Genomic DNA, 26,029 nt, shown 5'->3' with positions numbered 1-26,029 from the left:
AGTCAGCACCGAGGAGCCCGGGCCGCGCCCAATCAGGACCCGGGCGGCCGCGAAGAGGGTAGGTTGTAGGCGAGCAGCGCATGTGGCGGACGCGGAACGCTTGGGACCTCACCTGCTGCCGCGACTGAGCCGCCCACCTCGCTGCTTCCCAGGCGCTCTACACCACGAGCCCTGGAGCCGGGTTGAGGACGCCAAGGAGGCAGGGGGCCAACGGGGCTGACCGGCGTCGGTCCGTCGGGTTCGCGGCCCTAGCGTACGAACGCCTCTTGGCAGCGGTTGCGGGGCCACCCCCGCTGCTGTGCCATGACCGACTCTCTCGGCAAAGGGGACTCTTCCTCAGCGGTTGCTGCAGAGAGAGATGAAAAGCCTGTTAGATCGTGAGACGAGTTCGGGGTCGGCCAGTTAGGAGCACTTGGCATCAGGCCGCAGCGCCTTCCAGGGCTCGTTCCTTTTGCCCTCTGAGGGAGGCCTAGTTCGCCTCCGGGCGCGCGGCGGGGGGGGTGGTGAGTAAGGGGGAGTCTGGGCGGAGCGCGCGCAGACGACATGTTCCTGCGGAGGCCGCCGGCCCTGGCCGCCTGGCTGGCGGGCGCGGCGGCGGTGGGGCGCGCGGGGGCGCGGGGCGGGGGCCTGCTCGCCCTGCTGGCCAATCAGTGTCGCTTCGTGACGGGCCTGCGTGTGCGGCGCGCGCAGCAGATCGCGCAGCTGTACGGCCGCCTCTACTCGGAGAGCTCGCGCCGCGTCCTCCTCGGACGCCTCTGGCGCCGGCTGCGAGGCCGCCCTGGCCATGCCTCTGCCTTGATGGCGGCGCTCGCTGGCGTGTTCGTGTGGGACGAGGAGAGGATCCAGGAGGAGGAGCTGCAGAGGTGAGCGATGCGGCGAAGTCGTTTGTGTTCGCTGGGGTGGGGGCCGGTCAGGTTGGGAGGTTGGCACGTCGAACCCTGGGGCCTGCCTTTTGGCTCAGTGTCTCGCGTTTACCCGGTGGTACTTGAAGTGGCGTTGCAGTAACTTGATCCTGTTTTAGCAAATCACGTTTTTATTGCCTCTCTGTGTTAATTTCACTTGTCGGGTTAGAAATAACGAAGTATAGGTTAGCGTAGGAGGGAAGACTTTGAATAGGGGAGCGTGACACTGAAGAAATAACGTTGTAAAAAATACATTAGATATTGAAGGTAACCCATTGTTCACGTAATCTCTAACTCATCCAGAAAGGTGCAAACTCAAAATAGGTTTTAAATTTGACCTAAGGGTATGGTTATGCAATTATGAAATTACTTCATTCCTCATGGGATTTCGTGAGAAATGCCGGGAGAGCTCTTTTGTTATCGTGACTCTTGTGGCTGGAAGGGATTTTTGTCTTCCTCAGATAAAGCAGGGGCTCAGACATTTTAACCTGCAAAAATTAGGTCAGATTTTTGCTGCTTTAGCTAGAACTTAGGAAATACTGTTTCATTAGGCTCTGAAATCACGCTGTCATCATCAAAACTTCTGTGTGAAAAAATGCAGTACCACTGATTGAATTTGTTAATCTGTGGTTTTAAATCTGAGCCCTTAACAGTTTTCTTTTTTTTTTTTTAACAGTTTTCAAGTAATGTCATGATTTAGCTCTGATTTGATTTAGCTCTCACTTTACGATGTCTCTCTTTCCTTTTATTTTATTTTATTTATTTTTTTAAAGATTTTATTTATTTATTTGACAGAGAAAGACACAGCGAGAGAGGGAACACAAACGGGGAGTGGGAGAGGGAGAAGCAGACTCCCTGCCGAGCAGGGAGCCCGATGCGGGACTCGATCCCGGGACTCCAGGATCATGACCCGAGCCGAAGGCAGTCGCTTAACCAACTGAGCCACCCAGGCGCCCCTCTCTCTTTCCTTTTAACCGATGTTCCTAAACTGCTCTCGCTTCCTCCTAAATTTGTGTTTCCTAATAAAACTTTACAAAAATAGGTGGTTGGTCCTAGACTGGTTTTCTGATTCTTGCATTAGTAGATATTATTAGTATATAAGTAAATAGAAGATTTACTAGTGACTAAACGTCCACCTTGAGGATATAAATTTAAAACTATAACATTCTTGGGGCGCCTGGGTGGCTCAGTCGGCTAAGTGGCTGCTTTCGGCTCAGGTCATGATCCCAGGATCCTGGGATCGAGCCCCGCATCGGGCTCCCCGCTCAGCGGGAAGCCTGCTTCTCCCTCTGTCTGCCACTCTGCCTACTTGTGCTGTCTGTCTCTCTGTCAAATAAATAAGTAAAATCTTTAAAAAAAACAAAACCAAAAAACTATAACAATCTTATTCACAAAAATGTTAATATAATAAAGCATGATAGGGAGTTTGCCCAATTTCTGTTAGTATTTTGCAACTTGTCCATTGGTCTAATGAAACAGGTTCAGGTGTGAGAATATTTATGGGAGGAAAACTTTTAAATTAAATTATCAATTAACTGTTTGAATTTTCATTCTGTTTTTGATGATGAAACAGCCGTGTTCCACAGTAGTCAAATTTGAGAGGAAAATTCCCAGGAAGAGGAGAAAGACCAGAAAAGGCCTACCTGGTGCAAAAGAGAGGGAAGATGTTTTTGGGTGGGAATTGAATAGTGTTGGGGGCCTAGGTGGTAGATGACATTCTTTGGCTTACTTCATGTGTTTTTATGGATAGTATATCCTGGAGCCTCTGTTTAGTAAGTCTGCCATTAGCAGGAGCTAGAAAAAAAAAACGAGATAAAAAATGAATGTGGTAAACATTTGAGTCAGTAGTTACTACCCATTGTGGCAGAAAGAGACCAGTTGATCACCAGGCCCCATATTCCTTCTATTTCCCTCTCTTACCTTTTTGGGCTGTCTCTGAAACCTAGGGGCACTTCAAACATTTTTTATTCAAATCCAACTCCTGAAAAGGTATTGCTCTCTGTTAACCCACTTGGGAATATCATAAACTCAGATTAAGGTCAGGCAGAACACATAAGGTGCCTTTTTGATCCTCCAGAGTTGTTATTTAGCAAAGGCTTTCATTTACACTTCATTTTCCAGTTCAAGCCTGAATTCAGTCATATACTTAAAATTGGATGGTGTCCATTTTGCGGATTTTAAAAAAATGCTTGTTACCTTCTAGGGCGACAGATATGCTATTAACTGTATCTTGATTGTAAAGTGGTTCTGTAGGTTTCTCATGTTTCTAATATTTTGTCTTTTATTGAATAAAATATTTCGGATTCAGGTTAATTTTCTTTGCTTAAGTATTCAGTTTACTTTAAAGGAGCCATTGCTGGGGCTCCTAGGTAGCTCAGTCGTTAAGCGTCTGCCTTTGGCTCAGGTCATGATCGAGCCCCGCATCGGGCTCCCTGCTCAGCCAAGAGCCTGTTTCTCCCTCTCCCACTACCCCTGCTGTGTACCCTCTATCGCTGTCTTTCTCTCTGTGTCAAATAAATAAATAAAATCTTTAAAAAAAAAAAAAAAAGGAGTCATTGCTGAGGTTGTCATAGCTAGTTTAGAATATCTTTTTTTTTTTTTAAGATTTTTATTTATTTGAGAGAGAGCGAGCACGGGCAGGGGGAGGGGCAGAGTGAGAAGCAGGCTTCCTGCTGAGCAGGGAGCCCAACGCGGGGCTCGATCCCAAGACCCCAGGACCACGACCCGAGCCAAAGGCACTCAACTGACTGAGCCACCCAGGGGCCCCTGGTTTAGAACATCTTAGATTTTGTTCTAGTGAAAGGATTTTGGGTGGCTTCCATAATGGAGCACAATTGAATGTGCCTCAGGACAAGTGCATTTTTTTTTTCCATTGTATAATGGAAGAAGAGCATGATTGTACCATGGCCACTAAATCACAACATTTGGTTTTTCTGTGCTGTTTCTGTACCGTCTTGTCCTAGTACTATCTTTGAATGTGTGCTTTAATGTGGTATGTGTTTTTTCTTATGTTATTTGAGTACTATTCAGAATGAAAAGGAATAACCTTACTTTCAGTTCTCTTGTGCTTAAGAACATCTTCACAAATAGAATCTCATTTATCTAGCAACAGGAAGAAAATTTGAGAAAAGAAGTAATTTGTACAAAGTGACTTTGATTGATGGGGGACAGGTGTAGAAATCAGGTCTTTTAATGGTTGGTCTAGGATTCTTACCCAATTGGTTTCACTTAAGTCAAACAGAATAACTTTCAGTCACTATTTTTGGTACAGAATCACTCGTCCTTTGAGCCCAAGGCAAATCTTATGGAAAAATACAATAGTAATTTTTTATTGTTTTGGAACATTAAAAAATTACAGGAGGGGCGCCTGGGTTGCTCAGTTGGTTAAGAGTCTGCCTTCGGCTCAGGTCATGATCCCACAGTTCTGGAATTGAGTCCCACATGGGGCTCCTTGCTCAGAGGGGAGTCTGCTCCCTCTGTCTTCCACTCCCCCTGCTTGTGCATGCTCGTACGTGTGCTCTCTCTCTGACAGATGAATAAAATCTTTTATTTTTTATTTTTTAAAGATTTTATTTATTCATTTGACAGACACAGCGAAGAGGGAACACAAGCGGGGGAGTGGGAGAGGGAGAAGCAGGCTTCCTGCCGAGCAGGGAGCCCGATGCGGGGTTCGATCCCAGGACCCTTGGATCATGACCTGAGCCGAAGGCAGGCGCCCCAATAAATAAAATCTTAAAAAAAAAGTTACAGGAACAAAAAGAGGAAGGAAGTTAAGAAATATGAAAGGCTAGGGGAAAATGTTCCATTAGCCCCTCCTCTTTTTAAAAAAGTTACAGTCCATTGCTCCAGAAATTTGAGTAAATAAGTGCCAGTAAATTTCATAAAGAAAATTGTTGTTTCCCATTTTTGTCTGTCAGGGCATATACAACAATTTTAACTTTTCAGTATGTTATTAAATAAATGATCAACAAAAAAAAACCTTTTTCTTTTTTGCCACTGTCACTTAAAGATTTTTTTACCTTAGATCATCAGAACTACATAAAACCTGACGTGAATTTTTTACATTGTCTTCATTATTTTACCATTAACCAGTTGGCCCAGAATTGCAATGAACTAGCTGATGTCTTGTATTTCTTTTTTTTTTTTAAGATTTTATTTATTTATTTGACACAGAGAGAGAGCACGCACAAGCAGGGGGAGCAGCAGAGGGAGAGGGAGAAGCAGGCTCACCAAGCAGAGAGCCTGATACGGGGCTCGACCCCAGGACCCTGGGACCATGACCTGAGCTGAAGGCAGACGCTTAAGGACTGAGCCACCCAGGCGCCCTGATGTCTTGTATTCCTTATGTCTCATGAGTTATACTTGAAAGTCCCTAACTTTGACAGTGATTTGGAATTTAAGGAAGGGATTATGTGAAATGAGGCAGTTGTCTTGCTGAAATTACTAATTACAGGGATGGCTTCATTTGAATCATTTTGGACCTTTATATCAAACTCTGTATACTAACGTCAGGACCTCCTTCCTATATGAGCCAAAACTGGTTATACTTATTACTCTGTTTTAATAGTTTTATGCCTTCGGCTTCCATACCTTTAAGGCCAGCCTTTCTCACATATTGAAATGACTAGTTTTGGAGAAAGAGAAGCATTGGGTGTCTTTTCTTGATCCTCTTACTAATCCGCTGTTACTATTTGGGAATAATCTCTTTTGTCCTTTCTTATTATTTAAGTCTCTGATAACAAGGTTTAGACATCCACCATGTCCAAACAAGATTTGGCGCAGCAGGCCAAAGAGATGTATGGTGAGAGGTTTTTCTTCTTCCACATACATGCCCACTTTGGGCACCTGTGTGCTAATTATGTCTGTTATGTCAGCATTTAGAAGTTGAGACCCTTCAGAGGTTGTTGAATCTGGGGACAAGAATCATTTGCATTTCATGATGCAGTCTTGGGTCAGCATTTAGATTGTGTTATTTCAAGAATGAATGTCATTCTTCACAAGACATTTTTCTCCCCCTCTGGGGACTTAGTCTCATAATTTTAATCAAGGCCATCTAGTGACCTTTTAATTATATAGGAGAGGTTGATTAAGCAGTGGGTCTGAAGCTCTGTACCACCTTAGCAGGCCATTAAAAATACTGCATATAGGGCGCCTGGGTGGCTCAGTTGGTTAAGCGACTGCCTTCGGCTCAGGTCATGATCCTGGAGTCCCGGGATCGAGTCCCACATCGGGCTCCCTGCTCAGCAGGGAGTCTGCTTCTCCCTCTGACCCTCCTCCCTCTCATGCTCTCTGTCTCTCATTCTCTCACAAATAAATAAAATCTTAAAAAATAAAAAAAATAAAAAAAAATACTGCATATAGTCATATAGTTTAATTTTCTTAAAATCTTACTACCGTGTAATTTTATGAGTCCCTGATGTAATTTTATTTAATTTTTAAATATTTTATTTATTTATTTGACAGAGACAAAGCGAGCGAGGGAACACAAGCAGGGGGACTGGGAGAGGGAGAAGAAGGCTTCCCATTTATCAGGGAGAAGAAGGCTTCCCATTTATCAGGGAGCCTGATGTGGGGCCCGATCCCAGGACCTGGGATCATGACCTGAGCTGAAGGCAGGCACTTAACGACTGAGCCACCGAGGCGCCCCTCTGATGTAGTTTTAATAAGGCATTTCTGCCCTTCTTCATTATGTGATAAGAATGACATTCAAGGATGGTGCTTAATTTTTATTGAAGAATGACTTACTAGTCCTGAAAAGTGTCATAATTGGTGCCATGTGATGCCTGAATTGTTCTCTAAGCAAGTCTAGCTGTGGTTTTCCTTTTGCTTTCTCATGAAAGATTCTATTGTGTATTGTAAAGTTCCTTCCCTATTTCTATATGCGTTTGCAGTGGTAGCAGTGAATCCTGTTTTGCAATTTTTAATTCAAATTAAAAAATGGTTAAACTTTTTTCATCAGAACATCAGTATAAATTGTATTGGCTAGGGTTCTTCGTTGCAAATGAAGCTGATATTGGTTGACTTAAGCCGAAAGGCATTAATCAAAGGGATTAATTAAAGGTGTTAGGTCACTCAGGGCATTGACAAGAAGGCCAGAATACAGGTTGGCCAAGAGAACAGCCAAGACCTGCTGTAGGGATAATCTCCTCAGGGCAGTGTTGCTGGTTTTGTTTTCCCTAGATTGGTTGCACTGCTGGACACTCAACTCCTTCAAAATCACTGAGAATAATCTCCAAAAGATCCTGTGCCTTGTATTATTTCCTCAAGATTCATACCCTCTACCAGAAGTGTCTAATTAACCTCACTTAAATTAGGTGCTGTGCTCTATCTGCTAGGGCTTGAGAGGGGGCTGTATCCCACCTATTTTGGGATTCTCCTCAATATGACAAGATTTTGGGCAGTCAAAACAACAAAATGTCCCCTGTATAAATATTTTCATCAAAGTCCAAAGTTTAAAATTCAGAGAAATGGAATTTTAGAGCTAATAGAAACCTTCAAGAAATAATGTCCTAACTATAGGTGGAAAAAGTGAGGGCTTTACAGGTAGAATGACTTGCATAAGATCACACAGCCAGTGGGGCGCCTGGGTGGCTCAGTCGATAAGCGTCTGCCTTCAGCTCAGGTCATGTTCCCAGGATCTTGGGATCGAGCCCCGCATTGAGCTCCCTGCTCCGCGGGAAGCCTGCTTCTCCCTCTCCCACTGCCCCTGCTTGTGTTCCCTCTCTTGCTGTCTCTCTCTCTCTGTCACATAAATAAAATTTTTTTTTTTAAAGATTTTATTTATTTATTTGAGAGAGAGAGAGAGAATGAGAGAGAGAGAGCACATGAGAGGGGGGAGGGTCAGAGGGAGAAGCAGACTCCCCGCTGAGCAGGGAGCCCGATGCGGGACTTGATCCTGGGACTCCAGGGTCATGACCTGAGCCGAAGGCAGTCGCTTAACCAACTGAGCCACCCAGGCGCCCTGTCAAATAAATAAAATTAAAAAAAAAAAAAAAAAAAGATCACACAGCCAGTTGGCAGAGTCAGGACTGGAACACAGATCTTTATAGTCACCATTACTTTGGGTTGCTCTAAACTTTTAATCTTGGGTTACCAGTATGACTTTGAATTTTTGGCTTTTAAAGTAATGTATTAATGTAATCTTTCAATAAGAACTTGAATTATTGGGGCCTACTTTCATATTTACTCAATTTATTCAGTAAACATTTGAGTGCCTGATGTTTACCAGGTACTTACTTGCTAGGAGCTGGAAATACAGATATGAAAGAGACTGATTCTGGGACAATAGGGAATTCATAGTTTAGTAAAGGAGGCAGATACAAAGATGGATTAATTATAATATAATGTGATATGTGTCTGTACGGAATAAAAGTAAATGTATATGGTCAACTCTGCCTGGAAGTTAACCTTGAACCTTACGTATTTTTGAAGGTTGAAGAGGAGTGGGCATTTCAGACAGAGTATATTAGTAGTGTCTTCTTCAATCTTGAATAACAGGAGTTGTATGTGATAGCCAGCAATCTTTGTTTCCTAACTGCTATTTAAAGGTTAAGGGGAAAATACAAGCCATGGTTTTTTTGTTTGTTTTTAAGATTTTATTTATTTGAAAGAGGGAATGAGAGCACTGGTGTGTGTGAGGGGGTGGGCAGAGGGAGAGAGAATCTTCACCAGGCTCCATATGGGTAAGGTTAAGATTCTCTCTCCCTCTCCCTCTGCCCACCCCCTCGTGCTCTCTCTTTAGAAAAAAAAAAAAACAACTTAATGTTTCAGATATATAAAAAGACTTTAACGTGAATGTTACAAATGCAGTTATATATTTTTTAAAGAGTTTATTTATTGATTTTAAAAGGAGAGAGAGCGCACATGCAGCAGAGGGGGAGGGAGAGGCTGGGACAAAGAATCCCAAGCAGACTCCCTGCTCAGTGCAGAGCCCTATGCAAGGCTCCATCTCAGGATGCTGAGATAATGATCTCAGTCAAACCAAGAGTTGGTTGCTTAACTGACTGAGCCACCGAAGCACCCCCAAATAGTTATATTTAAGAAATAAAATATAGATAAAGCCTCCTCTCTACCTTTGCCCAGTTGAAATCTTCTCTGTCCCCCAGATTATCTATCCCAGTTAGTTGTATTGTATTCCTTTGTCTTTATATGTATACATCCCTAAAAGGTATAAAACAACACAAAAAATATATGGAATGTTTAATAATAATAAATATCTTGAATGTTTTAAAGCTTTAGGCAGTTCTAAACAAAATACTAACAAATGGAATCCAGTAATATATAAAAAGGAATAGGAACAGTGGGATTTATTTCAGGAAAGCAAGGTTAGTTCATATAAAAATCAGTTTAATACAATACCTTAATAGAATAAAGGACAAAAACCACACAGTCATCTCAGTATATGCAGAAAAGCATTTGACAGTCCAACCTCCTTTGATGATAAAAAAATAAAAAGCATTCAACAACTAGGAATAGAACAAAACTTCCTCAATTTGATACAGGGCACCTACAAAAAACACAGCTAACAGTTTAGTGATGAAAAACTGAAAGCTTTTCCCCTGAGATCAGGAAATAAGACAAAGATGTCTGCTCTCACCACTTCTATTCAACATTGTACTCCATGTTTTTGCTAAAAACTACAAAAGATCATTGCAAGAAATTTTAAAACACATAAATGGAAGATCTGTGTTCATGATTGGAAGACAATATTGTAAAGATGGCAATACTAGTCATACTGATCTGTAAATTCAACACAATCCCTATCAGAATCTTAGCACACTATTTTGTGCCAATTGACAAGCTGATCCTGATACTTAGATGGAAATGAAAAAGACCCAGAATGGTCAAATCAGTCTTGAAAAAGGACAAAGCTGGAGGACTCCTCTCCCTGATTTGAAAACTTAATAGCAAGCTATAGTAGTTCAGATGATACGGTACTGGCATAAGGATAGATCTATAAATTGTTGGAATAAAATTGAGAGTTTAGAAATAAACCCTTAAGCTTATGGCCAATTGATTTTCAACAAAAGTGCCAAGACAATTCAATGGGGAAACAATAGTCTTCAGATGGCACTGGGACAACTGGAGATGCACATGCAAAATAATGAGTTTAGACCCTCTACCTCACACCATACACAAAAATTAACTCAAAATGGATCAGAGTGTAAACTAATACTAAAACTCTTTTCTAATACTAAAAATTCTTAGAAGAAAATAACAGATGTAAGTCCTTATGACTTTGGATTAGGAAGTGATGGGTTTCTTAGCTGTAATACAGAAACATAAGTAATCAAAAAAGTAGATGAATTGGACTTCATCAAAATTAAAGACTTGTTCATCAAGGGTCGCTATCAAAAAAGTGAAAAGACAACCCACAGAATGCGAGAAAATATTTTTAAATCATATCTGGTAAGGGACTATTATTCAGAGTATATAAAAACTCTTTACGATTCAACAATAAAAAGACAACCCAATTTAAAAATAGGCAAAGATTTCAATAGGTATTTCTCCAAAGAAGATACACAGGTGGCCAATAAGCACTTGAAAATATGCTCAGCATCATTAGTCACTGGGGAAATACAAATCAAAGACCACAATGAAATATACTTCTCACACCCACTAGAATTGCTAGAATCCGGAAGATAGTTATTGTCTAATAACAAGTGTGGGCAAGGATGTGAAGCAGTTGGAACCCTAATATATTGTTACGACTATAAAATGGTGCAACTGCTTTGGAGAATAATTTGGCACTTCCTCAAAAGGTTAAACATAGAGTTGCTATGACCCAGCAGATCCACTCTTGGGAACCTACTCAAGAGAACTGAAAACCTGTGTCTACATAAAAACTTCTACACAAATGTTTGTAGCATTATTATTCATAATAGCCAAAAAGTAGAAACAACCTAAATGCCCATCACCTGATGAATGGATAAACAAAATGTGATATATCCATTCAGTGAAATATTCAGCCAGAAAAAGAGGGAACAAAGTATACCATGAATCAACCTTGAAAATATGCTGAGTGAAAAAAGCCAGATACTAGAGACTATATATTGTATGATTCTCTTTATATGAATTGTCCAAAATAGGCAACTTCATAGAGACAGAAAATAGATTATTGGTTGTCAGAGGTTATGGGGAGGCAGGACTAGGGAGTGACTGCTGATGGGTATAGGTTTTTGGGGGGGATGATGAAAATGTTCTGGAATTAGTGGTGATGGTTACACAACCTTGTGAGTATACTAAAAAACATTGAATTGTAAACTATAAAAGGATGATTCTTATGGAATGTGAATTACATTTTTAAAAGAGGGAAAATATGTAATTGTTTAAGTTTTATAATCAACCCTTGAGGTAGGTCTTGTTATTATCCTCATTTTACAGATTAAGAATAGAGACTAAGTAGTGTTTTAGTTAATGAATGTTGGACTGGGATTCAAACTCAGGAACTCGAGTTTTCACTACACTTTATACTGTTTTAAACCCACACCACTGTTTTTTTTTTGTTTTTTTTTTTTTAAGATTTCTTTATTTGAGAGAGAGCTCACATGCACAAGCAGGGGGAGTGGGAGAGGGAGAGGGAGAAGCAGACTCCCTATTGAGCAGGGAGCCCGATGCAGGCTATATCCCAGAACCCTGAGATCATGACCTGAGCCGAAGGCAGACACTTAATCAACTGAGTCACACAGGCGCCCCAACCCACACCATTCTTATACAAGTCAGTGTATGGACAAGGATTGACTACAACCACCTGCACCATTCCTTTTATTTTTTTTCCTTTTGCAGATCTGTTGATGAAATGAAACGGTTGGAGGAAATGTCACATATGTTTCAGCGCTCTGGAGTTGAATGCCACCCTCCAGAACCAAAATCACAGAGAGAAGGAAATGAAGATTCAGGGGGCAAAGAACAGCCATGGGAAATGGTGATGGATAAGAAACACTTTAAGCTCTGGCGGCGCCCTATTACAGGCACCCACCTTTACCAGTACAGAGGTGAGCCCAGCTTGGCTGCCTTGCAGGTGTTTTCTGTGATTGCCCAGATTTGCAGGACTTGTGTTCTTCATACTCTCTAAACTGTTCTGGTTGTTGCTCAGAAAATTTGCCATGGTTTCCTGTTTTTTGTTTTTCTTCTCCCAGATGACAAGCATCTCAGTGTCTTTATTACTATACTTTGCTGTAGGTTGTCTTTGTCTTACTTTGCTGCCCCATATGACGTCTAGTTTCTGAATCTGCCTTTAAGATCTGTCAGTACTCTATAATTGAAATGCAGTTAAGCGATAGGAATAAGGTGAGTGATGAGGGTGTGGCAGACATCTCTTGTTCTTCTTGTCATTCTAGTTTTTGGAACCTACACAGATGTGACACCTCGGCAGTTCTTCAATGTTCAGGTGAGTAAATTTTTCTTCTCAGATTTGGAGCTTCTAAGCCTAGAAATCCACTCAACTACTGTCCACATGAATAATTTCTTTGACTCAGAAGACATGGTTTCAGTACATCCATCTGTCTCTGTACCCTTCATCTCATGTCAGATAGCATCTGGGTAAACATTGGGCTTACCATTCTTTGTCCAGTGGGGATGAGACCAATTCTGTCCTCTCACAGGGCTCTTGGGAAGATTAAATAGAGGAATGTATTTGAGTGCTTTTAGTATATTTTATAAGGTTTTATAGTTATTTTTTCCTAAATAATTTTGAGGGCAAGTTACATATGTGGCCCTTTATTCCAGAATCCTTCAATGTATATTTCCTAAAATTAGACATATTCTCTTAACCATGGTGTCATTATCAAAGTCTATAAATTTAACATGGATGCAGCTCTTATGTAATCTTCTGCTTGTATTCTGGTTTTTATCTGTTGACCCAATGATGTCCTTTGTAGCATTTTCCTCTTCAGTACAAATCCAGTCAGGATTTAGGAATCTGGAACATTTCCATAGTGAAGGTATTTATTTAGTAAAGATGAAGAGTATCTCTTCGAAGACTGCTTTCTTCCTTGGGAAACGTATGAAAAGGGGAGATGGGATCACCCAGAGTTCTATAAAAAAAATTATTTTCCTTCCTGGATATTTCACTGTTTTGTCAGGCTTTCTGGAACTAATTGATTGTAACACCCTCTAGTAATACGCAAGTGCACACTTCCCCCCAAGCACTGAATTTTACCAATTCATTTGGTTGGTTTGGATGTATATGATACGTCTTATTTCGAAATTCCCTACGTACTAGTCATGCTAGAAATTAAAAAATATGTTACTTGCATTTCTTTGTGTGAGGTGTCTGCTCATACTTTGGGTATTTTTGTCTGTTTAAAACTTTAAAAAATTGTTTTGCCCTTACACGTTTATATCACTACCTATTACATTTTCCTGAGACATGTCTATCACAGTGTTTTTTTTCTTATGTTTTCCTTTGCTTTGTCTTATTTTAAGATTTTATTTATTTATTTGACAGAGAGAGAGAGACAGTGAGAGAGGGAACACAAGCAGGGGGAGTGGGAGAGGGAGAAGCAGGCTTCCCGTGGAGCAGGGAGTCCGACGGGGGGCTTGATCCCAGGACTCTGGGATCATGACCTGAGCCAAAGGCAGACGCTTAATGACTGAGCCACGCAGGCGCCCTTTTTTTTTTTTTAATATTAACTTTCAAGGTAATGCTATTGGCCTATAAGAAAGGATTTTAAAAGACTTATCTCTAGTAAACACAGCCCTGTCTTTCACACTTTGCCACTTTTAGGTCAGGTTACTGTTTCAGAATAAGGTCCTTGGGTCAGGTCCAAGCATCTGGAGAAGCCTTCTGCAACTTTGTTTTGGATTACCTGGGTCTTCATATCTTTTCTCTTTCTGCAGCTGGATACAGAATATAGAAAAAAGTGGGATGCCCTGGTAATCAAGCTGGAAGTGATTGAGAGGGATGTGGTTAGTGGTTCTGAGGTTCTTCACTGGGTAACCCATTTTCCTGTGAGTATTTTTACTACTGTTTTTACTTTTATCACATCCACGTGGGGCATAACACTAATTCTGCCTATCCTTTTCTTTAGTATCCGATGTACTCTCGGGATTATGTTTATGTTCGACGGTATAGCGTGGATCAGGAAAACAATGTGATGGTGTTGGTGTCACGGTATGTGTGGTTACCTGTGGCTCCTGCTGAGTTCCTTTAACTGTGTCCTTCATATATGTCTGGTGGGAGTTTGCATGTTCTCAGTGCTGTTATGAGTGATGCTAGGACCCCATCCATCCCAGCTAGAACATGAGTGGGCTGTGACTGGTGACCACAGTCTAGGAAGATTGAAGGGATCTATGTACGCTTTTCATTAAACCATTTCTTTAGTTCCTTAGTGTTGATAATTAAAAAAAGAAGTGCTCTTTTCTTCAACACGAAGCCTAGTGAGCCAGGAATCACCAAGGAAACTCACTTTGTTTTTAGAACCTAGTTTGTATTAATTCATTTTAGTGACTCTTCTGTTTTATTTTAAAAATTAGAGCCAGCTTTTTAGATTTTCCTCTTAACTGTAGCTCTCATGCTGTTTTCTTATTTGTAGACATTACTAAGAATTTCCTTAACTTTTCTCCTTACCAGTGCTGTGGAGCACCCTAGTGTTCCAGAGTCTCCAGAATTTGTAAGGGTCAGATCGTATGAATCCCAGATGGTTATCCGTCCCCACAAGTCATTTGATGAGGTGAGTTTTACATCATCCAAGAGAGGATGTGTAGTGGCTTTGGGATTTTCTCAAGGAATGCCTTTTGTCTGACCTGAGAAGGGCAGTGGTTCTCAAACTTGGCATGCATCAGAGTCCACTGGAGCTTGTTAACATACAGTGCTTGGGTATGGCCCAAGAATTCTCATTTTTAAGAAGTTCTCAGGTGAGGCTGATGCTCCTGGTTTGGGAACCACTGCTATTGGGTGATATACCTGGAAGATCCCCCAGGGCAGAGACTAATGACCCACTGACTCCCATTCGTGGGAGAGACAGGAGAAGACTGGCTTGTGGTTAGCAGCATTCTTTAGGAACTGAAGGGAGCACCTTTTCCATCAAAATTTCACCACAGTGGGCAGAACACTTAAAACCTTTCTGGACTTTTGTATCCTTATCTGTAAAATGAGAGGGTTAGACTAATCCTCTCAGCCTTCTTTAAAATTCTGTTGGGGGCGCCTGGGTGGCTCAGTCGTTAAGCGTCTGCCTTCGGCTCAGGTCATGATTCCAGGGTCCTGGGATCGAGCCCCGCATCGGGCTCCCTGCTCAGCGGGAAGCCTGCTTCTCTCTCTCCCACTCGCCCGCTTGTGTTTCCTCTCTTGCTGTCTCTGTCTCTGTCAAATAAATAAATAAAATCCTTAAAAAAAATAAAATAAATAAAAATAAAATTGACCTTTCTTTGAGAAGAATATTTTTTTTTCAACTTAGGGAGTGTTTTATTAATTTTTTTAGCCAAATTTCTGTTGAGTTTACATACTCCACTGGTTGCTGTTTTTAGTTGTATTTCACTTTATAACTAAAGGCTTCGTTTTCTCCCCATTACTTTTGTTTTCGTGGTGTATGAATTGTGTACTTTAGTATGGTTTTGTTTTCAACAAGTTGTTCTATTTATACTGCCTGAAGTGGGACTTTAAATATGATAGAAGTGGTGGTTCATTTCAGTCAATGTGGTGTTTGACTCTTAACAGGGAGATCTGTGTGTTTACTTGTATAGTATTTTTAGAGCAGTGTTTTTCAAACCTCAAATTGCTCCCCATTAGTGGAAGACAAAACTATTTTAATGCATTATGATCAGCTTAAAAAGAGAGAATACATAGAATAGAAATCATCTGAGTGTAAGCATATTTCATGAGACTTTAGTTAGATAAATACGTATGAATGTGTGTGTAGGAGGCTGAGAGGGAGAACTGGTTGCAGTGTAAAAAGTATTATTTACAGTGTGTCATAGTTAAAAATGTTTGAAAGTCCTTACTTTAGAAGATCGAAAAGAAGCAAGGTTACTGTCCATGGCTAGTCCCCTTTATGAAGGGGAGCCTAGGTCAGGCTGGAGATAGTGTGGGAGGCAGACTTAGGCCTCACTTTTTTCCTTTACATTGCTTTTGAAATTTGGACGTTGTCCATTTATTTCCAATTGAAAAAACTGAATTGAGTTCCAGCATAGCTACCTTTAGAAATTGTGACCATGAAGCAGCTAAAGCATCGTTTAGCACCTAGCAGAGTGTGTTGCATCTAAGTAGGGATAAAATAAATAATTTTTCAGCTGAGGTGGGGGAACAGTAAGAGTTATCTGTAAAATTCTTTTAGTATATTTGTGGCAAGCTCTTACGAAAAAGGTAAGATTTGAGTTGATTCTTATGAAAAGGCAGACTGGATAGAGGACAACAGGATGTGTAGAGGACATGATATACCTAAGATCAAGACAGGAATGAGCCATGAATATGTTCAGAGAGTCACCACTTAGAAAGGACGGTTGAGATTACAGAGGAGTGATAAATTACATTGACCATGTACAGAGAGTACTTGAAAACCAGGTGGCTGCATTTGGACTGCCAGATGGGATCCTTGAGCCAAGGTATGGTGTTTTGTTTAACTTTTTATTAGGGAAAATTTGAAATGTATATGAAAGATAAGGAAGTAGAATAGTATAATGAACCTTCTGTATCCATCCCCAGCTCCAACAGTCATCAACTCATGGCCGTACTTGTTTTATCTGTATCCTTTCATGTTCCTTTTCCTGCTGTCCTGATTATTTTGAAGCAGTTTCAAGCTTCACTATAGAAGAATTCTTCTATAGATACTTAAGTGTTTATCTTGAAGAGATTTTTGAAAACATAACCTCAGTGTCCTAATAATAATCCCTAGTATCAAATAATCTAGTTAGTGTTTGAATTTTCCTGATTGTCCATGAAATTTTTCTGGAGTTGGTTTATTAGAATCTGGACCCAAATATGACCCAGACACTAAAATTTGTTCATACTATCTCTTGAGTCTTTTGAAGTCAGTAAGTTTCCCCTCTTTTTTTTTGCAGTTGTATTTGTTGAAGAAGCAGGGTTCTTTGTCCTGGATCTTGATGATTGTGTTTCCCCATTGTATCTATAGTGTTATTTAACATGTTCCTCTGTCCCCTGCCTCTATTTCCTGGGTATTGGTAGTTATTGATGAAACCTGAGGCTTAAACAGATTCAGGTTGGTTGGTTGTTTTGGGCAAGACCACTTTATTAGAAGGCAGGTGATGTTTGATCGTCTCTTTCTTTGTGAATTTAGAAATTATTATTGCTCAGATCCATTATTTCATTAGTGGTATAACAAAATGCTGATTCTGTAATTCATTTATTTCCACTTATTAAAATACATTAAGGAAAAATTTTCTCACCAACTGTTTGTTTTCCTTTAGTTTACATAGGAAAGAGAAGTAAGAGAAATGGTTGCTTTGTTTCCTTTATTTATGAGTTTGAAAATAATGAATTGGTTCTTTCAACCAGGGATCCTCCAAAGGTTAAGTTTTGTTTTTGTTTTAAAGAAATACCATTAGTCTTTGCTATAGAAGAACCAATAGAAGACTTCTATAGGTATATCAGTTTTTAACATGTTTGGTTAGTTCTAATCCATTACAGTTATTTTTTTTTAAGATTTTATTTATTTATTTAATTGACAGAGAGACAGCAAGAGAGGGAGCACAAGCAGGGGGAGTGGGAGAGGGAGGAGCAGGGAGCCCAATGTGGGGCTCGATCCCAGGACCCTGGGATCATGACCTGAACTGAAGGCAGTCGCTTAACCAACTGAGCCACCCAGGCGCCCCATTACAGTTACTCTTACTGACACTCAAATTGCCCCAGTATTGGCCATTAGGAGCCTCCTTTTAACTGGCTTGTCCTTTTGACTGGACCTCAGGGGCTCTCTTGTTTTCTGGTGTTATAAGATGTCCTAGGTTCATCTTGTAGTATAGTTTTAGCTGTAAACCTGGAAATTAGCATTTCTTTAGGGAGCCCTGGTTCCTTTTAAGAAGATGTCATTTAAATTAAACCAGGATTTGGTGGAGCATGTGACTCTTGATCTTGGGGTTGTAAGTTCAAGCACCATGTTGGGTGTAGAGATCACTTAAAAATAAAATCTTTAGGGGTGCCTGGGTGGCTCATTTGGCTAAGTGTCTGACTCTTGATTTCGGCTCGGGTCATGATCTCAGGGTCGTGAGATTTAGCCCGGTGTCAGGCTCCATGCTCAACAGGGAGTCTACTTGAGATTCTCTCTCTCTCTTTCTTTCTCTCAGATAAGTAAATTTTAAAAAATAAAATAAAAAATCAAATCTTTAAAATAAATACCAGAATTTGGCTTCTAGGAGTACTCATAGCTATTGGCTTGCTCATTGTCTTTAGGCCTGAAGCTAGAACTAAGTAATAAATGTTGCTTATTTGTTTTAAGGATAAATCCTAAGCATGTGCTAATATTTTTAATTCATATTTCAGACTGGAAAGTTTTTATTTATATTTTATATCTTACATCTATCATCTTTTCCTGTGCTGGAAAATTCAACTCATCACCTGAGCATAACTACTCATTGGCTTTAACCTGAAATACACACACACCAGCCTCAGAATAATACCACCAAGATCACCAGTGATGGTGATTTAAAATTTGTATTTTTTTTTTTTATCCTTAGGATGTGTACGCAGTGTACAAAATACTGTGTGTGGTTTTTTTTTTTTTTTTAAGATTTTTATTTATTTGACAGAGAAAGACACAGCAAGAGAGGGAACACAAGCAGGGGGAGTGGGAGAGGGAGAAGCAGGCTCTCTGCTGAGCAGGGAGGCCGATGTGGGGCTCGATCCCAGGACCCTGGGACCATGACCTGAGCCGAAGGCAGACGCTTAAGGACTGAGCCACCCAACCCCCACCAAAATACTGAGTTTTAAAGTTACTTGAAATAGGTGCTGTCTTTGTGCTTTTTCCTGCTGACTCAGTTCATAGTTAGGTTCCTTGTTTTCTATTTTACTTTCGATTTTTAGATACTGCTTTTTAAATTTAATTTTGTTTTATTAAATTATGAAAGAAACTTATGCTTCCAAAGTCAAATCTGTAAAATAATAACTATTCAGAGTGATTTTGCTTATATCCCTGTTCCTTCCTTCTTCCAATGGGTAATAATTGTTTTTGTTTGGTTTCCTTTATTTATCTACCTACCTACCTACCTACCTACCTACCTGTCTATCTATCTAAGATTTTATTTATTTATTTGATAGAGAGGGAACACAAGCAGGGGGAGTGGGAGAGGGAAAAGCAGGCTTCCCGCAGAGCAGGGAGTCCGACGGGGAGCTTGATCCCAGGACCCTGGGATCATGACCTGAGCCGAAGGCAGACGCTTCAACGACTGAGCCATCCAAGCACCCCTGGTTTCCTTTTTTAAAATATAAACAGTGGGGTGCCTGGGTGGCTCAGTCGTTAAGCATCTGCCTTCGGCTCAGGTCATGATCCCAGGGTCCTGGGATCGAGCCCCGCATCAGGCTCCTTGCTCGGCAGGAAGCCTGCTTCTCCCTCTCCCAGTCCCCCTGCTTGTGTTCCCTCGCTGGCTGTGTCTCTCTCTCTGTCAAATAAATAAATAAAATCTTTAAAAAAAAATAAAATATAAGCAGTGGTGGATGAGAACCCAGATCTCTTGACTTCCCAATCCAAGTGTTTTATGGGAAGAATAAAATCTTCTATATGTATTAACTCATTTACAGCCAGCCTTTGTGGTGGATAGTGTTAATGTTTCCACTGTACAGGTTTTACCTCTCCTTTCTTTTTTTTTTTTCCTTATGATTTTATTTATTTGTCAGCACAAGCAGGGAGGAACGGTAGGCAGAGGGAGAAGCACGCTCCCCTCTGAGCAAGGAGCCCAACGCAGGACTCAATCCCAGGACCCTGGGATCATCACCTGACCTGAAGGCAGATGCTTAACCGACTGAGCCACCTAGGCGCCCCTCTCCTTTCTCTTTACTTCCGTAGTATTGATTCTGTGTCTCTGTTATGGCATCTGTTCTATCGGTTGAAAGCTCCTGAGGGCAGGGACTAGCACATTTTTGTTTGCTCTAAGTATCTAGCATACAGTGCCAGACATGAGGCAGACATTTAAATACATGTTGAGTGAATGAATAAAAGATTAAACAATTCATTCAGGGGAAAAAGAAGATGGACTTTGGAGTAAAAGCATGGGAATTTAAAGTTGTAGTTCTGCCAGGTGGAGTTGTGGCCAGTCTGCTTTAAAAAGTGCAGACATAAAAGTGGTTATCTCGTACCCCTTTCTGTGGATCATAATTGGTTCAGATCTCTCGTAGGATCAAGACACCTGGAAATCTCCTTAATTCCTTGTCCTTCACTGTAATAGGCAATGAGAGGGCTGAGCCAAAAAGAGTGGGTGCATAATCCCTGTGGTCAGAATCTTGGGTTTATCTTGGCTGTCATTGAGTATGTAGATGACCTTGGGCAAAGTTATTCTTTGTGCTCAGTTTCCTCCTTTGTAAAATGAGGTAACAGTACCTACGTTACAGGATTGTCCCAAGTTGGAAGCAGTTCGCTGTTAAGTGCTCTATAAATATTTGCTGTTATTAGTCGTAGTAGTAGTAGTAGAGTTTATACCGTTTTGGTAAAGGTTAAGAGCGTTAAACATTTGAGGGTACGTGTTGGAATTTTCAAGAACACCCTACATTTGAAAATTCGCTAGAAGGACTCATAGGACTCAGCATATAGTTGTACTCTTGACTAAGATGTGTTCTAGTCATGTAGTAAGGATACACAGCTGCATCATAAGGGAAGAGGCAGAGCCTGTAGGAATCCACATGTAGGCTTCCTCCTGCTCTATCTCCTGTGAGAGGTCACACAGAGCACATTCTCCTTCCAGCAGCAAAAATAGAGCAACAAAGGGGCGCCTGGGTGGCTCACTTGTTAAGCGTCTGCCTTCGGCTCAGGATCGAGCCCCGCATCGGGCTCCCTGCTCAGCGGGAAGCCTGCTTCTCCCTCTCCCCCTGCTTGTGTTCCCTCTCTCGCTGTGTGTCTCTCTGTCAAATAAATAAAATCTTAAAAAAGCAACATGTCTGTGATGTTTCTGCCCAGAGAAGCCCATTAGAGGCTCAGCACCCTAGATTTTTATTGAGGGCTGGTCACATAGGGATCCTCTACATAGCATATACCAAAATCCCTGATGTGCCAGAAAGAAAGCAGGTATTCAGCATAAACTGTAATGTTTGCACGAACAGAGAAGAGACAGGGAGCCATTCTTACCAGTACACTGTTGACTGGGAATACTCTGGGAGCCAAGTTCCCTGATACCACCTGAGGGTCAACCTTGCAGGCTGGCCTTTCTGTGGATAGCGACCTATGCGGTCTTCAGTATTAACTCTTTTTTTGCACAGGGTAAAAAAATGGCACTGTCTGCCCCAGAATCACATCATGATTATTCTGTGGTACTGGATATGGAAGCTATGGTGGGTAATTCAAGTATCATTATTTTTGCTGTTCTTCTTTTCCAGAATGGCTTTGACTACTTGTTGACATACAGTGACAATCCCCAGACTGTGTTTCCTCGCTACTGTGTTAGCTGGATGGTTTCCAGTGGTGAGTGGGCACTTGTATACAGGGCCTGGAGCCTGGGTTGAGCATTTTGTTTTTCTCTAGCTCTAAATGGCAAGCAAGAGGATTAGTGCTTGTCTAATGGGAGCACTTCTGGGGAAATTAAACATCCTTCCAAGTCCATTCTTGAATATTACAAAGATATTGAAGCCTCTAGCTGGGCTTTGGAGGGATGAAAATTGTGGAATCCCAGAAAGCAACATGTGCCCAGAAGGGAGTTTTGAGAACATTTGCTTAATTCCTTAAATATGGACTGTGTACATTAATGCACTTAATCATTTCTTCTTTTTAGATCCTGTTGGAGGCCATAAAATCTAGTGTAGAAAATGTGGTTGTTATAGGATAGTATTCTGGGAAAGGGGGCCACCATGTGTCTTGACAAAGGCTACACATCACAGCTGTAACTGCACCTTTTTGTTCCAATTCCTTGCTTTAAAAGGCATTCTCATGTGATTTTCTTTCTTCTGCTTCTCTGTAGGCAGCTTCTGATACCTCAGAGGGAGAATGGAGAGATTAGGTGTTTCTGTTTGATATTTGTCTAAATAAAATTGGCAGATATTTAGGCTGTGCTACTGATAAGTGATTTTAATCACCTAAAAGCCTTTGGGGATTTATTGGCTTGATTGGCACCCCTTTTCTGAGGATCTCAAAGGTCATGGATTGTTTTCACTTCCCATGCATTTTGGGAGGCAGCTATCACTCAGGTTGTCAATCAGGCTGTGATCTCTAGAAGAAGGAATTGGCTCCCTACCATGAAAGAAATAGGCCGTCTAATTTTGAGCATACTGTTGGTTTGTATTTCAGCCTACCCATATTTCCCCCTCTCCCACCAGGCATGCCAGATTTCCTGGAGAAGCTGCACATGGCCACTCTTAAAGCCAAGAACATGGAGATCAAAGTAAAGGACTATATCTCGTCTAAGCCTCTGGAAACCGGTAGTGAAGCCAAGGCTACCACCCCATCTTCCGAGCGGAAGAATGAGGGTAGTTGTGGCCCTGCCCGGATCGAGTACGCTTGAAGGGCTTTGGGATAAGAAGGGACAGGCTGCTTCTAGCCCTGTCTCAGTCCCTTATCTGCTACAGAACAGGGACATGTATTCGAAGGCGTCTGCTGTAACCACCAGGGCAAGATAACTCAGTAAGTGGTGTCCAGTTTCATTCAGAGCCCTTATTGCTCTTTATCAAAACAGAAGAAGGAGGCATCCATGGGGGCGTTGTCATATTCTCAGGCCAAGCATCTTGAAATTCAGTATTTCACTGAGCTAATCTGGAACAAACCTCACCTCAGGCCAGAAGGGGACAACTTCTTTTTGCTTCCTCTGAGTGGTTTCCTCTGCCAACATTCCAGTTCCCACCATTGGTTCTGCAGCACTTGGAATTTCCTTCAGTTCTGAAGGTCCAACTGGAAAGTGCAGTTGGCTGGTTGAGTCTTCAGTGAGGGGTCATGGGGAGTGCTCTTGGTAACAGTTCTAGTGTTGAATGGACGTGAACTGTTGTTTGGCAGTGTAAGTGCCTTGACCTCACCCTGCTTCTATCTTAGGGACATCAGGTTTGTACCAAGAAATTTCTCTCTGCCTCTCAGTACTACCCTATTGACTCGCCCTACCCAAAGCAGTTTCTTTTGCATTGGTCAGTTCTTCTGTATTCATGGACTATATTAATTTGGATCATCGCCTCCTTCCTTAGCTCATTCACCAAGAACACTGGGAAATTAGTATTTTCAGATGGTGGTTTTCTGTGTCATCAGTGTTTTGATAGGGTTAATGGCAATTCTCAAAACATTCACACTTTAGGTTTTCTTTTTTTTTAACCTTTGTGTCAAGTAGGAATTGGGAAATGGAACAGGATTTCTCCATAGTCCCACTGTATGGAAAACACCATTTTGATTCAGGCATTATTTTTCACACTTCAGGTTTGACTGGATGCTGAGGACTTGTCCATCTTGGAAGGCTAAAGGCAGAGGAATGGGGGTTGGGCCACTCCCTTGGAGCTCTCAGAGCTGTAGACAAGCCGTGTGAACAAATAGATGTAATCTTCCCCCAAATACTAATATAATGGGGATGTGGTTTATCTGACCCTCTTGTTCCTCTGAAAATTTTTTCTTCCTCTCTTCAGAGTTAAAATAAAAGCAAACTACACTGTTTGGATAAAGTCACAATCAGATGTTATCAGTTTGGCCTGGCTGATTTTGCTTTGGTCATGTTGCAATCTGACAGGAGAATAGGGATCAAGTTTTCAATACTCCCTCCTCTTTTTTCCCTAGAATTTAATGGCTGGATTTTTCCCTACTTGCTGCCCTTTTGTGTTGAAAGGGGGATCTAAACCTCAGACTGACTTAAAGCCCTTGACATTTTTGTTGCCTGTTAAGTTTTGTGCCAAGGAAATAACTGCACCCATCTTTTCATGTCTTGACTTCTCTGAGTGGCTGGCAGAACAGAAAGATAATGTCGACCGGTCCCAGCTTCTTTTTCATTGATCATTTCTTTCTTCTCATCCCCAGGACTTGACAGAAGCCAGGGAAAGTTTCCCTGGGTTACGTCTGAACTTAGCACCTGTGATTGTTGGGGCATGGATGGGTGTGGGCAGAGTGTGTGAGTGCGCAGGTGTTAATGAGCTGTGTGTTGCTCATGTTCTGATTTTTGGCAACTGGACTCTGTAGTTGGGGTCAGTCACTTACGACATTGTAATGATTTCACTTCTAACTGTGACATTTTTATCAAATGTGTGAATAAATATATAAAGATTGGTACAAAAGAGTGTTTGTGTTTGGACATGTGGTGGTGGGAAATCTTGTATATTGGACTAATTGTTCCTTCCTGATCAGAAAGTTGAAAAGAGTGTTTCTACTCAGGGTTGGCTCGTGGAAGTAGCAGGGTGTGGTCTTCCTTGGTAGGGCTGACACACAACTAACCACTTTGCCTTGACCATGAGCCCTTTCCAGGTGATCGGTTTGGCAACTGAAAACAAACCCATCTATTTCCATTTCCTTGTCTTGATCTGTTAACCCATATCCTTTGCTTTTAAAGAAGGATCAACTTGAGGAAATAGTGTTTGAGCTTTGCTGACAGTGAAACTTGGAAAGGGAGCAAGGAAAGGGGGAGAGGATTTGAGCAAGCCAGGTATAGGGTAGGAGGCAGACCAGGGCTCTGGCTGGAGAGGGAGGGTGGTGAGCTCAAACCCCACTTGACTTGGTGGGAAGTAGGGTCACACAGGCAGTTTTGCTAGAGTGTCAGTTTGTTGCAAGGCAATTGATATATTAGAGCTACTTTAGAGCATAACCTGAATTTTGAGTTTATGTGTGATTCTGCCTGTGGGAAACAATAGGTGAACACAAATGTACACCTGAACTATTAAAACTCTTTTCTCCAAATTGTTCTAAGGTAATCACTGGAAAGCTGTCTGTACTTGTAGATTACTTGTTAGACGTTGTAATGCTTATGGGTGCACATGTGTCTGTATAACCTTAAATTTGGAAAGTTGGTGGTTCTGGCCTCCGTCCTGCTACAGAGGCCCATGCACATGGCTTCCCTGATGTGGTTCTCTAGGCTCTGTATTAACACTTCCACTGAGAAACATCTGAGTTCTGAGAGCAACATTTCCATTGTTGGACAGCTGTGTCTTTCAGGAAGTTCTTTACGTGGAGACTAAATGTGCCACCTCATCGTCTACCAGTGGGTCAAGCGGGTCAAGCCCTGTCTTTGGAGCGACACAAGAAAAATGTTCCATGGGATAGTACTTCACATTCTTGAAGACAGTGCTCATGTGACCCTAACCTTTTCCCAGGCTTTATGTCACCAGCAGCTTCAAAAGTCCTCCCAACTCTATTTTGAAAAATTAAAATAAAACCTTGTATACCCTTTCCCTACCATTGCTGGTTGTTAACTTGCTATGGTGTGTGCTTTGTCTTTATATATACACTTTGCTGTGGACTGAACTGTGTCTCCCTAATGCCCAGTGTGATAGGGTTGGAGATGGGGCCTTTGGGTGATGAGATTTAGATGAGGTGGTGAGGGTGGAACCCTCCATGATGGGATTAATCCCTTTATAAGAAGAGACCCCAGAGGTTTGCTTGTTCTCCCTCTCCACCATTGTGAGGACGCAGGGAAGCTGTTGGCAAGCCAGGAGAGTGTTCTCACCAGGAACAGAATTGGGCAGCATCTTGATCTTAGCCTTTTAGCCTCCCAAACTGTAAGAAATAAAGTTGTGTTGTTTAAACTACCCAGTCTATGGTATTTTGTTATGGTAGCCTGAGTAGTTTTCGTGACCTTTTGAAAATAAGTTGCAAACCACAATATTTCACCCCTAAACACGGGTATGCTTTTTTACAATAACGATGTTCTTGTAACCATACTAACTAGTAGCACATAAATAACATAGTATCTAATATTCTTTGTTTTTAACGAATTGTTTTTTAGAGAGTATGAGTGGGAGGGGCAGAGGCAGAGTTTTTTTTTTTTTTTTTTTAAGATTTTATTTATTTGACAGAGAGCACAAGGAGGCAGAGAGGCAGGCAGAGGGAGAGGGAGAAGCAGACTCTCCACCGAGCAGGGAGCCCGAC

At 41.5% G+C, this 26,029-nt stretch overlaps 1 protein-coding gene across 1 annotated transcript; it reads left to right on the top strand.

The window, feature by feature from the left end:
- The first annotated feature begins 98 nt into the window (after positions 1-98).
- Positions 99-25,689, top strand: STARD7 (StAR related lipid transfer domain containing 7). Its single transcript, XM_006730987.3, has 8 exons — positions 99-863; positions 11,688-11,896; positions 12,242-12,291; positions 13,743-13,853; positions 13,934-14,016; positions 14,476-14,575; positions 21,373-21,457; positions 22,306-25,689. The coding sequence occupies exons 1-8, from the start codon at positions 544-546 to the stop codon at positions 22,488-22,490; spliced, it is 1,143 nt and encodes a 380-aa protein (XP_006731050.1). The 5' UTR covers positions 99-543; the 3' UTR covers positions 22,491-25,689.
- Positions 25,690-26,029: the final 340 nt, after the last annotated feature.

Source organism: Leptonychotes weddellii, chromosome 10 (genome assembly GCF_054177405.1).
Source record: "Leptonychotes weddellii isolate Sample4059 chromosome 10, ASM5417740v2, whole genome shotgun sequence".
Classification (NCBI taxonomy): Eukaryota; Metazoa; Chordata; class Mammalia; order Carnivora; family Phocidae; genus Leptonychotes; species Leptonychotes weddellii.
The sequence above is the reverse complement of the archived record's forward strand: the minus strand, read 5'-3'. Positions and strand labels throughout refer to the sequence as shown.

What these genes read in the sequence shown, in the direction of transcription:
- STARD7 (XM_006730987.3), top strand. Translation starts at nt 544, where the DNA reads ATGTTCCTGCGGAGGCCGCCGGCCCTGGCCGCCTGGCTGGCGGGCGCG. An exon ending in GTGATGGTGTTGGTGTCACG is followed by an intron (nt 14,017 to 14,475) that starts GTATGTGTGGTT and finishes TCTCCTTACCAG; the next exon opens with TGCTGTGGAGCACCCTAGTG. An exon ending in TAGCTGGATGGTTTCCAGTG is followed by an intron (nt 21,458 to 22,305) that starts GTGAGTGGGCAC and finishes CTCTCCCACCAG; the next exon opens with GCATGCCAGATTTCCTGGAG.